The sequence below is a fragment of the Phoca vitulina genome, unplaced genomic scaffold, assembly GCF_004348235.1.
Source record: "Phoca vitulina isolate PV1807 unplaced genomic scaffold, GSC_HSeal_1.0 scaffold22, whole genome shotgun sequence".
Lineage (NCBI taxonomy): Eukaryota > Metazoa > Chordata > Mammalia > Carnivora > Phocidae > Phoca > Phoca vitulina.
Genome location: NW_022589725.1, coordinates 31,563,134 through 31,579,804, shown reverse-complemented (window position 1 = coordinate 31,579,804; position 16,671 = coordinate 31,563,134). Strand labels below are relative to the sequence as shown.

The following is a 16,671-nucleotide window of genomic DNA, read 5'->3' as shown; positions in this document are numbered from 1 at the left end:
ATTCTACTTCTATAAAATGTCCAGCATAGGCAAATTCATGGAAACAGAAAATAAATTAGTAGTTGCCTAGGGCTGGGGGAAGGGGTGGGTAGGGAGTAGCTACTAATGGCTTTCTTCTCTAGGATGACAAAAAAGTTCTAAAATTAGATGATGTTTGCCCAACCGTGTAATATATTAAAAACTAATAAATTGTATAATTTAAATGGGCGAATTGCATGGCATATGACTTATGTCTCAATAAAACTGTTAAAGAGAGGGAGGGAGGGAGGGATGGAGAGAGGGAAAGAGAGATTGATTGTCCTACAATATCTATTCTAGAAAATGAGGATAAGATGTAGGATTGATTTTTGATGATGCTGAGATTGTTAAGAAGTAACTTTACTTTTCACAGTCTCTTAGCTTATCACAGCCCAAAAAGCTCATTTTGGCATTTTTTTGCAGCCCAATTTCTAAACAATGAATGTCCAGGCTTGTCAATTATGCCACTAGCACATATCCTTTCCAACCCTGGCCTCCCATGCAAACCTTCAGTCACTTATCCAAGGCATCTACTCGAGCACTTTCTAAGAACACTGTGAAGCCCCATGTAGCATGGAACTGAGTATCGAGAAATTTATAACAACATAACCTATGTATGGGATCCTAATTTTTTCCCTCCTTTCCCAGCAGCTACCACTATCATTTCAAAAGGTTTGCAACAATAAGCTGGAGAGAGAAGTGCCGACAGCCTGATCAGCTGGTGTCTAAAAATTGACCCTGGCACACCAGCTCGGCCCTGTGCGTCTGCTCCTTCCCAGCCAAGCCCAGCCGGGGTCAGACTGGCCCGGAATCGGACTCAAGAATGAAGGACTCAGCCAAGAGGAAAATCCAAACCCCTCTGGGGGAAAGCCAATTATCTGTGGGTCACCTTTTGATTAAGTAGCTGGTGCCAAAGATCTGGGAGATCCCAAAAGGTCTCTGTCAAGCCATCTTCCTTTTCTGTGGTTTGGTCTTCCTACAATGAGTTATGATAGCAGCACTTCCACTTTTTAGAGTGAAAATTCTATATATTCATATAGAGAATATATATGTCATGGTTGAAGGCAGGGGTCTGTCATCCAACTGCCTGGATTTGAAGCTCTGCCAGTGAACTAGTCTTTGGACAAGTCATTTACCTTCCTTCCCTGCAAGCCTGTTTTCTTTAGGTACATTGAGGAGCACAGTAGCAGTGACAATTTACAAGTGCTGATGTGAGCATCAGATGGGATGATTCATGGGAAGCCTTTAGTAAGAACTCAATACTGTCAGGAGAAGTAGTTGTTGTTGTTATTATTTTGTAACCTCTCTAAGAGGAAGGAATTATGAGAATAAATCACTGATGTCACACGAGTCGTGCTGATATATATTGTATACTGCATATAATACTAAACTAGATAGTGTTCAGAGAATTGGAATGAAATGACCATGGAACTTGTACCATTTGAAGGGCAAAAAAAAAGAGCTCATGAAGGAACTTATGTAAATTATTCTAAGAATGTCAGAGAAAAGGGTTCACTATAAATAGGAGCAAATACACTTCCTATAGGTAGTGCAAAGGGCTGAGAAATGGCTTGAAAAAGCACACTTGACTCATGGGCAGTGATTTAAAGTGCATTAATTTCATTTCAAGATACTATCACCATGGTCACATTAAGATGATCAGTGCATATACAATGTTGAAAAACATGCGTATGTATTTTTAGCAACCTCTACCAAGGAGATGCTAATGGGCTGATTTTAAAACACATCCACACACCCTGACCACAAATACAACCAAGGGAGTCTAACTAGGGGCAGCCAAAGTTTCCAAGTTTGAAGAAGGGGTTGGGGAACAACCAAGCTGGGGAAAATCTAGCAGGTGCTGGGAGAATAATGCAATTTCCTAGGGCAGCAGATGCACAAGTGAAACAGTATCCAGTAACAGTCCATCAGATGGTAATTATAGCTGGACTGGGGAAGAACAGCCGAGATGAAAAGGGACAATTCAAAGGGTAACTGAATGCCAGCGAGTGACATCTTCCTGAGAGATCACATACCAGGAAAAAGCGGGCCAGCACTTAGCTCTGAGAAAGGGGGGTTAAATAAACTGTCATTTTCCTTTGTAGAAGGACAAAGGGAAAATGGAGGCCTCAAAGAATTCATTAGTCAAGATTTTAAAAGACCATCACTAATAAACCACCACAAAAAATAACAACAGGCATCGATTAGACTGAAAGTAAGATTCCTGCGTCATCTGAAAGATGATGGCTTGGTTTGGTCCCCAAAATCTGGGGGGGGGGGGAGAAAGATGAGTTCACACTATAATTCTATGAATCCCGTAAACCAAGATGAAGAACTAAAGACACTGAAGTGGATGATGGGGAGCATCTATGAGACTGAAGCAAGGGTAGGAGCTGTTTCAGCTCAAAGCAGATTTTCTGGTATTTCATATCACAAATAAGACTCATTTGAAATCCCGGTCTTAGAAAGGAAACAGCGCTTTGGAACAAAGGCATTCCCTACCAAGTGATTGTGCAGACCCCAGTGTGGATCCTCCTCCTGAGTCTGGCTCTCAATACTGGGGCCAGTGTGGCCCCTCTCCCATCCCTGGCTCAACTAACCAGAACAGTCCTACATTAATACTGACACTAGCCTGTGAGCTCCCAGAGAGCAGGGGTCAAAGTCATCTCTGTATCCCTATGTGGGAGAAGGAAAGGAAAGAAAATAGAACCACCTCAAAGTCAGTGTGGCTCAAACTGCTCCACAGTCTTTAATACGGCCATTCAATTAATTCAACCAAATTTTGAGTATTTTCCTGATCATAGTTTTCATGCATGTGGGCCATACGTTGATTCATTTAAAAAAAATTTCCATCACAGTAATTCTCACAATGTGAGGCCAAGATGGCCAATTCAAGCTGAGAAATGAGTCTTCCAAGCCTGTCCCATGTGGTTACAGTCTTGGTCAGAAAAAAGCCTTCTCTCTTATCCATGAATCTACACTGGTTGACTGTGGAGATATCATGATGAATCTTTGGGACCTACCTCTCTAATATGTGATGAAAACCATTTACATGTTTTCCAGGTCCTTTCTTATGACCCGATATGGGGCAGGCTGTCAATTAATACTAACGATAGGGAAGGTATTATGGCAGGGACACCTATCATCCAAACCAGGCAGAAAAACCAGGGCCTTGAGGTGGGGTGGGGGCATATTTCCCTGCCATGCAGTGATGAATTTCAATCACTGCTGGCTTGTGCCAGATTCAAATTGGCAACCCACTGAGATGAAACACTCTCTATCCCATTATTCATGCCTGGAGTGATCTGTTCCCTTGAAGACTGGCTTCCTAGGTGAAAGCAAGGGAATGGATGGTCACTCTGAGATGGTTTAAGTAGGATAAAAGGTATGAAAGGCAAGTGCCCAGCCGGAGAAATGTGCAGACATGGTGAAGGAGCCATATAGCCTCCATGTGCTAGAGGAGATAGCAAACTTAAAGGGAAAATAAAAGGAGTTCATTTAGTAATGACAGTCACTCAGCTTCACCAAGTTCAATGGCTGCAACACTATTGTTCTCCTAAGAAAACAATGCTCTTAGGACTCGATAGAAATTCCTCCTAGAAAATTTCTATTTGGCTCACCTTGTCTCAGATGATAGGCCTAAAGCATGAAATCCAACTAAAATATTGAAAAGAAAAAAAATAATTTAAAATAATATAATTTGGCATTTTAACTTTTGAATATCCAGGCCCGTCCCATGTGGATTATGGTTTTGATAATCCCTTGATCAAACTTTTAAGATTTCTAAAATATTTACTAAATCTTGTTTGCTGAATCTACATCTTTACTAAAACCTTCTCAAGGAGGAGTACAATAAGTAGCAGCAGAAGTGTTTCTTCAAAAGTCAAAATTCACTGATGCAATAGACAACCCGGCCATAGCACCGCAGGTACCAAGCATCAGCCCTACCCATCTGGTAAGTGGTTGTCTTCCTGGACGAGTGATTTAAACAGTCCATACTCTACTATGCCTTGAAATAAGCCAGGGCTCTATGGGTGGGGGGTGGGGGGGGTTGGCGCACAGCACACTGAGATCACCACAGAAAAGGTTACTAAATGTAAGTAATGATTTCAACTCATACCAACCTGGGAAGTCATGATAAGATTGTTCTGAATGCAACAAAATGTTTTCTCTGGCTTTCTCCCCACCTGGAGCTCTAGGCTCTGGAGATTCCTGGGGGTTGGGGTGGGGAGAAGCTCCTGGTATTCAGAAAAATGCTGCTCTTGATAACCAGGTGGATTTCTCCCCTTCCCTGAACTGGCTTAAGGTGCCAGAGCCATGTGAAGGCTTCTCCTGGCCCAAAGACATCCTTGAAGGAGTCTCAGCCGTGACTGCGAAAGGGCAGCATCTCTCCTCCTTACCCTGATCTGACACAGAAGCTGCATCCTTGTGCAGGGAGGCACTTTCTCCTGGGATCAGCTTGACTCTACGGAAGCTGTGTTTCAGGGTGCCATAGAAGAAGCCACCCTCTCTGACCCCAAGGCACTCTCCTTGTGGCAAACCTGTGGGTCTTGGCTTTCATTCCAAAGGAGTCCACTCCCAGGATCTCTACACGAAAACAGACCATCTGGTGGCCATCCCCAAGGTCCTCCAGATGGGCTTGGGCACTCTTATCTTTAGTGTGGACAGAGCGTAAGCTGCAGTGCTCTGGGCCATGCTACCTAGAATATACCCATGATCCTGGATGAAATAGATGCATCTGAGAATTGCTTTAAAATGATAAGGAGGAAGGAGAAGTGGGTGGGGGTGTAGAAGATCCAAAATGGGCCAAGAATTGCAAGAATTTGAAATTTTTGAAGCTCAGTGCCAGGTATCTGGGAGTTTCAGTGCTACTCAACATGTGGTATGAGACAGGTGCCCATCTGCAAACTGTCATTGGTCTTCGAAGATGTAAGCATAGAGATGGAGAGAAGCACTCAGCAGCTTTTATAACAATTGAACAGAGTAATTCTGTGTCTGTTAAATCTAATAATAAAATAACTGGACTTGAGTTTTGTCTCCCTTTGTTTTTAAACTCATTTTTAAGGAATTCACCTTTTATAAAACTATCCGTCTATGATGGATTGTACATTAAAAGAAAAAGAAAAAGAAGATAAAGTCCCTCAGCACAGACAGTAGGAGAAGCCCTGCTTTATCTGGTTCTCTCTACTTCGGTATATGCTTGACATTTCCCATAATAAAGAGTTAGGAGGGGAAAGAACTGCTATTGATTTTTATCGCTCCTCAAATATAAAGTTAGAACTTATCAGAAAAGAAATATAAATTTATTGTCTGTTTTAACAAATGTAAAGATGAGTGCAGAATTTAAGCAGCCTTGCTTACAGTAAGCAGGTGCCGCTAAGCCGGGTCTTGATGGAGCCCCCCCCGCCCCACCCAGTGCTCCCATTTGCAGAGTGGGAACTTTGGGCAGCTGAACGACATACTTCCTGCAGCGCTGGGGTCCCCAAGCTCTTTATTTGAGCACCATTTCGAGCAACTCCTTGGCAAACCTTTTGGAGAGTTAAAACCTTCCACTTTCTTCTTTCCTCTCTCACAATGGACAAATGTCAGCACACGGGGAATTTTGTTTTTCGACTTATTTAAATGGAAGTGCATACAAATACTACAAGCCTACATATGTAAGTCAACTTGACAAGATCATGTTTTTTCCAGCTAATTCATTGAACACGGCCGTGTGCACACACACGTACGTTTCCAGTGAAAGTGCAATCTAGGTTCCATTTTGGTTTCTTCTGTTCTGGTCATAAACGCATCCCGGGCTTGTTCACTTTAAGGCTAAGCCCCGTGCCACCCCAGGGCAGCTAATATGTTCCTGTTAATCCTCCTGACCCCCCACAGAGGAGATAAAACAAACCCAGCTTAGGACCCAAACATCTCAAATGCAGCCAGCTTTATGGTCTCTGTCAGCTTTGTCTGACTTGGGAATGCTCCCTTTCGCCTTGCAAGCAAAACATCGATGGAAAGGGGGAATCTGCGTTTGAGGAAGGAGAAAGAGAACAGACATACGCTGGGAGTCTGACTCCAGGCCACTTGTGCCGAGACACAAAGCGTCCCCATGGGGTCTGTCATCCAGGGATCAGGCCACCTCTGTTTCGGGGCTTCTGCGAAATAACCACCTGAGGGAAAGGGCTGCAGGAGAGCCTCGGCAGGGCGCCCCTGTAAGGGCATGAGCTCCAGGCTCCCTGTAATTAAGAAGCAGCCTGCTCCCGAGAAGACAGTGCTGCCACCCCATCTGCCACGCCCGCGCGCCTTGGCACGGCGCCTCCCTGCCTGCTGCCGCCCGGCTACCCACCGGATCCTTGGAGACCGCCTTTGATGGAGCGTTGATGCCAAGCTTTTCCAGAGGATAGACAATCTGTCGTCGCGGCCGCACGGGAACCAAGTAATGAAGGGCGGATGTCAGGGAGTGGGCATAGGAGCTCTGGAACTGAAAGACAGCAATCTCCGTTTTAGGGGAGAGAATGTCAGGGCAGTGCAGCACAGATGTGTGCACGCGGCTTCACAAATACAGAAGTCCGAACCCGGCCAAATCGGAGAGGGGGGGAAATCAGCAAATAAACAAACATACTTGTCGAGCAGAGGAATGAATTGTAGATAATGCCTGACACTAATGAAGATAATTACGAGAGTAATTACATTACTATCTCTGTGGGAATGACAGATAAACAAGTGGTTTGGTTTATGGGATTTTTCAGTACAAGTATTTTCCCCAGGAGGATATTCTTCTCCATAGTGATCATGAATCAGCTTGATTTGACCCCGTTAAGCTGTGTTATCTGCGTCCTGTTAACCTTTGCCTGTTTGGCACAAGCTGCTTTAAGAAGGCACATAGATAAAAACATCATCGAGGGGAGGCTGAGCGTAGACGTGGAAATCCTCCTGTTTGTGAAAGGCACAGCCACTCCAACCGGACCTTTGTTGAATAAAGACGTGTTTTAAAACAAAAAGATGAAACTGGAAAGTGGGGTGGGGGGTAGGGAAATTGGATCACATTATTTTGACTTGTATTAATGCTAAATTATGAGCCGGATTTATGCTTACTGTAACAGACTATGATAAATCATGTTTTAGGAGAATGTGTTAAATATTCATTTTACCCCATTTTTAAAACTTGGCAGAGAAAACTGAACATGGTGATTTTTATTCCTTTCACATTTATGAAATCGGAGGGGGTTCTGGTGAAACTAACTCAGGGTATTTCACCCATTTCAACCTTAAGAGTTGAACTGTGACACCAAAATCCCTCATGACATATTTATGGAATTTAAACTGGAAAACAAAGCAAGTAAAACTCAACTAAAACTAGGGGTAGTTTAATAAATAAGATGGTTAACGTATGGCTTGGCTGCTATTTGAAACCACTACCCCCCCCCCCCGCCCCGCCCCACCGCCAGGCATTTCTAAGAGCTTCTAAAAGGGATTTCTAAAATCCTTCACCATTGAACTTCACACCCTGACTTCACACACTGAAAAACAGAACCCAGGAATTCCTAGCCACAGTTCTGCTTTTATGCTTGGAGGATCTCTCAGTACATGTCCTAGCAGGAGGGTGTGGGGAAAACCATCTTCATAATTCGAGCCCAATGTTCACTTTTACTATAGTCAAGGGATTTATAGCCGACCTTGGAAATTCTTACCTAAATTACCTGGTACTGCTTCTTACACTTGTTTAAAGGTATATATGTAAATCAACTGGAAGTGCAGATTGAGAGGAAAAATCTGTCTCCAAATGTGTTTCTATATCCTACGTGAAATAGTGCATAACACGTTCCAAATTCTACACGATTGAGGTAAATATGTGAACGTTCAGTGAAATGTCAAAGATACAATTCTTTATTATGGATGCAAAAGGACTTTCTGGACCAACTGCAGGCAGTCATGATGCAGGCAACATCATGAATAAAAAGTAAGAATTTAATATCACATCCTGAAGGTCACTGCATTGGCAACTGGCCAAATGCAAAGTAAAAAGAAAATGTGCGAAACCAGGATTTTCCACCAGAACCGTTACCTTCCATCTCCTTAAGTTCAAATTTAGGGCATTCACATGCCTATCACATTGCATTTTGATAGGAAAAAACCATCACTGGAGCATATTCTACCTCTCGCTAAAGATCTTTTCCATGTTTTTTCTTCTTCCCCGTTCCCTCTGTACTTCCCCAGAAGGCTTTTGTTAAATAAGGTACATTGGCAAAATTACTGGTTTGGGGAATGTACCAATAGACTTCAGATTGTTTTTAAGTTTAATGAATCAGATTATTTTAAAAATCTGCTTAGCTCATTTATGGTAACAAAGAAGAAACATGACAACATCCTGGGCTCTGGGCAGAGCATGAGAAAGATTTTGGTCATGAATGGGATATCATGGGACAACTTCTAGCTGGCCTAGTGATTGAATCTCATCACCTCTCAAGTCTACATGGAGCTGAGGACCAGCTGTCAGTGACGGAGGGATCGACTTGCCAGAAACAATACCTTGAGAAGCCAGCTTGAAGAGACCTTTGCCTATGGAATAACCAGGACACTATGTGTGCATGTGTGTGTGTGTGCGTGTGTATGTGTGTGTATACACACTGATGTGCGCATGCACACATGTGTGCGACTCTTCTAGGCACTCGGACTGGGATGCAGCTTTGAACAAGACAGACAAACAGGGGCGCCTGTGTGGCTCAATCGGTTAAGCATCTGTTTTCAGCTCAGGTCATGATCCCAGGGTCCTGGAATCAAGCCCCATGTCGGGCTCCCAGCTCAGTGGAGAGCCTACTTTTCTCTCTCCCTCTGCTGCTCCCCCTGCTTCTGCTCTCTCTCTCTCTCAAATAAATAAATAAAATCTTAAAAAAAAGACAATCACCTTTGCTTTGGTGATAAAAGATAATTTAGCTAGTGAGGAGTGCTCTGAAGACTTACTAGGGTAAGTGAAAGCAAGACAGAAGCAAATGAAGAGCTTGCAATCTGTGCAAGTATGGATACACAGTAGATGGTGTTTACTACTTAAGGATTAGTCTACGTAAGTATAACAGTGTTGGGCAGAGTTATAGAGGTATTTACTACATAAAGTTTACATCACCTTCATACATCTCCACTTTTTATCCATCACTCTTACGGCAGTGGTTATAGGGCTTATTTGGAATGCTGTGAGAGCACACCGATCTTATAGGATTGAATTGATTTGTTCTATGAGTTCAAACAAAAATGTTCTTTGCTTGAAGAACACGATAGGATCACTTTGGCATTTCACTAAGGCCCCATAAGAAATTATTTGACTTCCATGTCCCTTAGAGCATTTTTGCACTTTTCAGTCTCTGTTTTGTCAATAGGAAAAAGCCAACAAATTGTTCACTAATTATAATGGTTGTGAATGTTTCTGAAATTCAGTCTTCTGGACTTTCACTATAGTGTAATAAATAAAAGGGCCAATGTGGCCGTTTGAAATTCAGAGCCATGTTATAATCCAAATCCATTCAGCGAGGAAGGAATAAAATATGGCACATGACACAAATGACGTCTCGAAGGTTGATGACATTCTTTTACCTTGCCTTCCCTGATCTGTGGGTAAACAGGGTAGTAGAGACAGGACTTATAGCCTAAACGGAGGATCTCCTTCAGAAAAAACTTGGTGTAGTGCCGAAAGACAGGGTTCAGGGCAAAGTGATACAGGTGCCCATGTTCTTCACGCTGGTGGTGACTGAAGTAGATGAAATCTTCAATGTTGTAATGGGATCGTATGTACTCTACATCCTAAAAGAGAAGAGGGGAAAGGGCATCTAAGGATGTTTTAAGCAAATGGTGTGCATTTTGTCATGAAAATCTTGTAAAAATTACCTTGGGTACAATAGTAAGAAGCATGCTTTTCTCTCCTGTGATTTACTACCTCATTGTCACTGTTCAATTTTTGAAAACGGAAAATTACATTTCCTGAAAGTTCTGATGGCTTGTCTCTGAAGGGTGACCACACAGCTTTGGAATTTGTTCCTTACAGCCGTGGCTGTTAAAAACCGAGAGAGCCTCAAGTCTCTGCTAGTGGCCAGGTGACAGGACAGCAGCTTGTCACCACTGTTGGACAAGGGGAGCACCAGCTGGTCAGTATGACTGACTGACCATGTACAAAACTCAGCAGCAGGACAAACACAACCACTGGTGTTCTCTGGACTCATTACTATTCTCTCTTCACCCATTAAGGTGGAAACGTGCCGTCCCACAGGTCACACACTTTGACTGGCCCGTGTGGCTGGATTGGCCTACAATAAAACCACAAGACTAGGCCTTGTCCGTAGGCATTCCTTAAACTTTTTATGCCTCTCAAGTATTCTATTTTTAGCCCGTGGAAAGTAATTTAAAGGACTGGTGTTTACTTATACAAGAAAATATCAGGCATTCTGCTCCTGCTTCTACGGCTCTAGTTCTGACCACCACTCTTGGTTCCCCACGCTGTGGGCAGGGAAGCAGGAGCTCATCCATGCTAACTGTGCACTGCTTCTCTTCCCCGCAGTGCACACTGTGGGGTGGGGGCACCATCCAGAGTGAGTGACTTTCTCTCATGACAAGAGCACGTAAACACACCTGCTATGCAGGAAAAATCAAACTATACGCACATTGGAAAGCACCTACTTATATTTCTTCTTATTTTCCAAAGTAGAATTGTCCTCAAAGCACACTTTCAAAAAGAGGAATTGGAGAATGCAAGGAACCTCATTTGCTCTGAGATCAGCAAAGCTGGCACTAGAAAATTCAGGAAAACGAAGTCTGTATTCAAGCCCATCAAGGTCCTTTGTCTTTACAGCCTCTGCCACAAAGCACGGAGGAAAGGGGGCTCAGGGTAACCAGGCCAGTGGTGGTAGCTGAGGGCAATTCTGGCAAGGTCTGACCTTTCCATCTGCACTGACCCTATAATTGCCTTAACACCCTAAGACTTTTCTTTAATTACCAAGAAGGCATCCCTCATTGTAAGATAAAATGAGTAATAAATGTAGAGCTGAGAAATCATTGAAAAACAAAAAGTGAAGAGCCTACAGAGGTTACTAGCTCAAAACAGCATATGGGCCATGTGCACCTAATTTTCCTCCCATCCCAAATCCCTTAAAATAACAACAAAAAATTATTTTTAAAGTAATGAGGTGGTGTGATTGGCAACACAAAAGTAGTCTACAGGGCACCTGGGTGGCTCAGTTGGTTAAGCATCTGCCTTAGGCTCAGGTCATGATCTCAGGGTCTTGGGATCAAGCCCTAAGTCGGCTCCCTGCTCAGAGGGGAGCCTGCTTCTCCCTCTCCTCCTTCTGGCTCTCCTCCTGCTCATTCTCTCTCTCTCTTTCTATCTCTCGCTCTCACTTTCTCTCAAATAAATAAAAATCTTAAAAAAAAAAGAAAGGCAAAGTAGTCTTACCTTGGTAGGAAAGTTCTCTTAACACTGGCTTACACCCTCTTAACCTGCCTACCATCTGCTAGGACCACCTACATTGAAGGTCACAAGAGGAAGCCAGACAACTGACGCCTCTTCCCAATTAGAGACTGGGATGGCCAACCCTCCCAATGACTGAGTGATGCAATGCAGAAGCACATCTGTCAAGGATACCCATGCCAGCCAGCCATACTGATACTATAATCTTTCATTCATGACTTTCAGGGAAAACTGACGAAGGCAAAAGGTCAAAATAGAGAAACTACAAATTCCTCCAGGGGAAAAGAGGTCAGTCATGGAATGGAAGAGAGTTTTTTTAGAAAAAAATTCTACTCAGTGTCCTCAGAGATACCAAAAAGGATACTACATATAACATTAACGAACAAGCTGCTACAAAAAGGAATAAGAAAAGAACAAGGGAGAGACTTGGAAGTTAAATATATGAACTCTGAAATGAAAATTCAGATAGAGGGGTACCTGGGTGGCTCAGTCCAGCTCTTAGTTTCAGCTCAGATCATGATCTCACTGTTGTGAGATCGAGCCCTGTGTCAGGCTCTGCTCAGCATGGAGTCTGTTTGAGATTCTTTCCCCCTCCATTTCCCTCCCCTTCTGCTCTTCCCCACTGCTTGTGCACTCTCTCTCTCTAAAATAAATAAATGAAATCTTTTAAAAAGAAAATTCCCACGGAAGGCCTGCATATCAGAATGGACATGGCTGAAGACTGAATTAGGGATCCAGAAGACAAAATCAAGGGAGTCTCCTAGAATGAAGAGTAAGAAGTACAAGAGATAAAGAAGTGAGAAGAAAGTTAAGAGACAATGAAGGAGCAATTCCAAAGGTCCAACATCCATCTTAAAAGGAATTTAAGAAGAGAATGGAAAAATAAAAAGGGAAAAAATAATGAAATCATAGAACAAAGATATTCCCAAGACTCAGAAGGGGCATAAGTTACATTTTAGTAAAATTTCAGAATTTCAGGGATAGAAAAGAAACAAACTAATTCTCAAGACAGAAAGCAAACAAACAAAATTTATTTATATCAGAGTACATTTTATCAGTGACGCCGGAAGACCATGAGAGTAAAAACATCAAAAATCTGTTGAGAAGTAGTTGGAATAAGAATTTTATATACAGCCTAATGAGTATTCAAGGGTGATGACAAAATGAAAACTTCTTCTATATGTATGGACAAAATGAAAACTTCTTGTATATGTATGCACCTACCACTATTTCTAAAAAAATTATTCAAAGATGTACTGAGTCGAAAAAAAGAACTAAATCCAAAAACAAGAATGGTGTAGGATACATTAATGGAATAAAGCCATATGGTCATCTGAATAAATGCCAAAAGCACATTTGATAAAATTCAACACTCATTCAGAATAACAACTTTTAGTAAACAAGAAATAGAAGAGAACTTCCTTAACTTGATAAAGGATAGATCCCAGAAGCTTGCAGCAAATATTATATACTAAATGAGGAAAATACAGAATCATTCCTATTAAAATCAAGAACACCACAATAGTACCCATTATAAACACTACTACTCAATGGTATTCTAAACATACAATAAAACTAGAAAAAGAAATAAAATATAAATTTTTTAAAATTTTATTTTATTATGTTATGTTAATCACCATACATTACATCATTAGTTTTTGATGTAGTGTTCCATGATTCATTGTTTGCATATAATACCCAGTGCTCCATTCAGTACATGCCCTCTTTAATACCCATCACCAGGCTAACCCATCCCCCCACTCCCCTCCCCTCTAGAACCCTCAGTTTGTTTCTCAGAGTCCATAGTCTCTCATGATTTGTCTCCACCTCCGATTCCCCCCTTCATTTTTCCCTTCCTGCTATCTTCTTTTTTTTTTTTAACATAAAATGTATTATTTGTTTCAGAGGTACAGGTCTGTGATTCAACAGTCTTACACAATTCACAGTGCTTACAATAGCACATACCCTCCCCAGTGTCTATCACCCAGCCACCCCAACCCTGCCACCCCCCACCCCTCCAGCAACCCTCAGCTTGTATCCTGAGATTAAGAATTCCTCATATCAGTGAGATCATATGATACATGTCTTTTTCTGATTGACTTATTTCGCTCAGCATAATACCCTCCAGTTCCATCCACGTCATTGCAAATGGCAAGATTTCATTCCTTTTGATGGCTGCATAATATTCCATTGTATATATATGCCACATCTTCTTTATCCATTCATCTGTTGATGGACATCTTGGCTCTTTCCATAGTTTGGCTATTGTAGACATTGCTGCTATAAACATCGGGGTGCACGTACCCCTTCGGATCCCTACATTTGTATCTTTGGAGTAAATACCCAGTAGTGCAATTGCTAGGTCATAAGGTACCTCTATTTTCAACTTTTTGAGGAACCTCCATACTGTTTTCCAAAGTGGCTGCACCAGCTTGCATTCCCACCAACAGTGTAGGAGGGTTCCCCTTTCTCCACAACCCTGCCAACATCTGTCGTTTCCTGACTTGTTAATTTTAGCCATTCTGACTGGTATGAGGTGGTATCTCATTGAGGATTTGGATTTCCCTGATGTCGAGTGATATTGAGCACTTTTTCAAGTGTCTGTTGGCCATTTGGATGTCTTCATTGGAAAAATGTCTGTTCATGTCTTCTGCCCATTTCTTGATTGGATCATTTGTTCTTTGAGTGTTGAGTTTGATAAGTTCTCTATAGATTTTGGATATTAGCCCTTTATCTGATATGTCATTTGCAAATAGCTTCTCCCATTCTATCGGTTGTCTTTTGGTTTTGTTGACTGTTTCCTTTGCTGTGCAAAAGCTTTTTACCTTGATGAAGTCCCAATAGTTCATTTTTGCCCTTGCTTCCTTTGCCTTTGGCGATGTTTCTAGGAAGAAGTTGCTGCGGCTGAGGTCGAAGAGGTTGCTGCCTGTGTTCTCCTTTAGGATTTGGATGGACTCCTGTCTCACATTGAGGTCTTTCAACCATTTGGAGTCTATTCCTGTGTGTGGTGTAAGGAAATGGTCCAGTTTCATTCTTCTGCATGTGGCTGTCCAATTTTCCCAACACCATTTGTTGAAGAGACTGTCTGTTTTCCATGGACATTCTTTCCTGCTTTGTCAAAGATTAGTTGACCATATAGTTGAGGGTCCATTTCTGGGCTCTCTATTCTGTTCCATTGATCTATGTGTCTGTTTTTGTGCCAGTACCATACTGTCTTGATGATGACAGCTTTGTAACAGAGCTGGAAGTCCGGATTGTGATGCCGCCAGCTTTGCTTTTCTTTTTCAACATTCCTCTGGCTATGCGGGGTCTTTTCTGGTTCCATACAAATTTTAGGATTATTTGTTCCATTTCTTTGAAAAAAGTGGATGGTATTTTGATAGTGATTGCATTGAATGTGTAGATTGCTCTAGGTAGCATTGACATCTTCACAATATTTGTTCTTCCAATCCATGAGCATGGAACGTTTTTCCATTTCTTTGTGTCTTCCTCAATTTCTTTCATGAGTATTTTATAGTTTTCTGAGTACAGATCCTTTGCCTCTTTGGTTAGATTTATTCCCAGGTATCTTATGGTTTTGGGTGCAATTGTAAATGGGATCGACTCCTTAATTTCTCTTTCTTCTGTCTTGTTGTTGGTGTATAGGAATGCCACTGATTTCTGTGCATTGATTTTATATCCTGCCACTTTACTGAATTCCTGTATGAGTTCTAGCAGTTTTGCGGTGGAGTCTTTTGGGTTTTCCACATACAGTATCATATCATCTGCAATGGGTGAGAGTTTGACTTCTTCTTTGCCGATTTGGATGCCTTTGATTTCTTTTTGTTGTCTGATTGCTGTGGCTAGGACTTCTAATACTATGTTGAATAGCAGTGGTGATAGTGGACATCCCTGCTGTGCTCCTGACCTTAGGGGGAAGCTCTCAGTTTTTCCCCATTGAGAATGATATTCGCTGTGGATTTTTCATAGATGGCTTTTATGATATTGAGGTATGTTCCCTCTATTCCTACACTCTGAAGAGTTTTGATCAAGAAAGGAGGCTGTACTTTGTCAAATGCTTTTTCTGCATCTATTGAGAGGATCATATGATTCTTGTTCTTTCTTTTGTTAATGTATTGTATCACGTTGACTGATTTGCGGATGTTGAACCAACCTTGCAGCCCAGGGATAAATCCCACTTGGTCGTGGTGAATAATCCTTTTAATGTACTGTTGGATCCTATTGGCTAGTATTTTGGTGAGAATTTTTGCATCCATGTTCATCAAGGATATTGGTCTGTAATTCTCCTTTTTGATGGGGTCTTTGTCTGGTTTTGGGATCAAGGTAATGGTGGCCTCATAAAACGAGTTTGGAAGTTTTCCTTCCATTTCTATTTTTTGGAACAGTTTCAGAAGAATAGGTATTAATTCTTCTTGAAATGTTTGGTAGAATTCCCCTGGGAAGCCATCTGGCCCTGGGCTTTTGTGTTTTGGGAGATTTTTGATGACTGCTTCAATTTCCTTAGTGGTTATAGGTCTGTTCAGGTTTTCTATTTCTTCCTGGTTCAGTTTTGGTAGTTGATACATCTCTAGGAATGCATCCATTACTTCCAGGTTATCTAATTTGCTGGCATAGAGTTGCTCATAATATGTTCTTATAATTGTTTGTATTTCTTTGGTGTTGGTTGTGATCTCTCCTCTTTCATTCATGATTTTGTTGATTTGGGTCATTTCTCTTTTCTTTTTGATAAGTCTGGCCAGGGGCTTATCAATCTTGTTAATTCTTTCAAAGAACCAGCTCCTAGTTTCGTTGATCTGTTCTACTGTTCTTTTGGTTTCTATTTCATTGATTTCTGCTCTGATCTTTATTATTTCTCTTCTCCTGCTGGGTTTAGGCTTTATTTGCTGTTCTTTCTCCAGCTCCTTTAGGTGTAGGGTTAGGTTGTGTACTTGAGACCTTTCTTGTTTCTTGAGAAAGGCTTGTATTGCTATATACTTTCCTCTTAGGACTGCCTTTGCTGTATCCCAAAGATTTTGAATAGTTGTGTTTTCATTTTCATTGGTTTCCATGAATTTTTTTAATTCTTCTTTAATTTCCTGGTTGACCCATTCATTCTTTAGTAGGATGCTCTTTAGCCTCCATGTATTTGAGTTCTTTCCGACTTTCCTCTTGTGATTGAGTTCTAGTTTCAAAGCATTGTGGTCTGAAAATAGGCAGGGGATGATCCCAATCTTCTGGTA

General features: G+C 41.7%; 1 protein-coding gene across 1 annotated transcript in view; it reads right to left on the bottom strand.

Moving 5' to 3' along the window:
- Window positions 1-16,671, bottom strand: part of CFAP61 (cilia and flagella associated protein 61) — a 296,977-nt gene that overhangs the window by 144,469 nt on the left and 135,837 nt on the right. The window contains exons 16-17 of the mRNA XM_032420163.1: window positions 9,589-9,795; window positions 6,350-6,484 (exon numbers count right to left, since the gene is read on the bottom strand). Of these exons, the coding sequence (XP_032276054.1) occupies window positions 6,350-6,484; window positions 9,589-9,795 (342 nt within the window). The remainder of the gene's footprint in view (window positions 1-6,349; window positions 6,485-9,588; window positions 9,796-16,671) is intronic.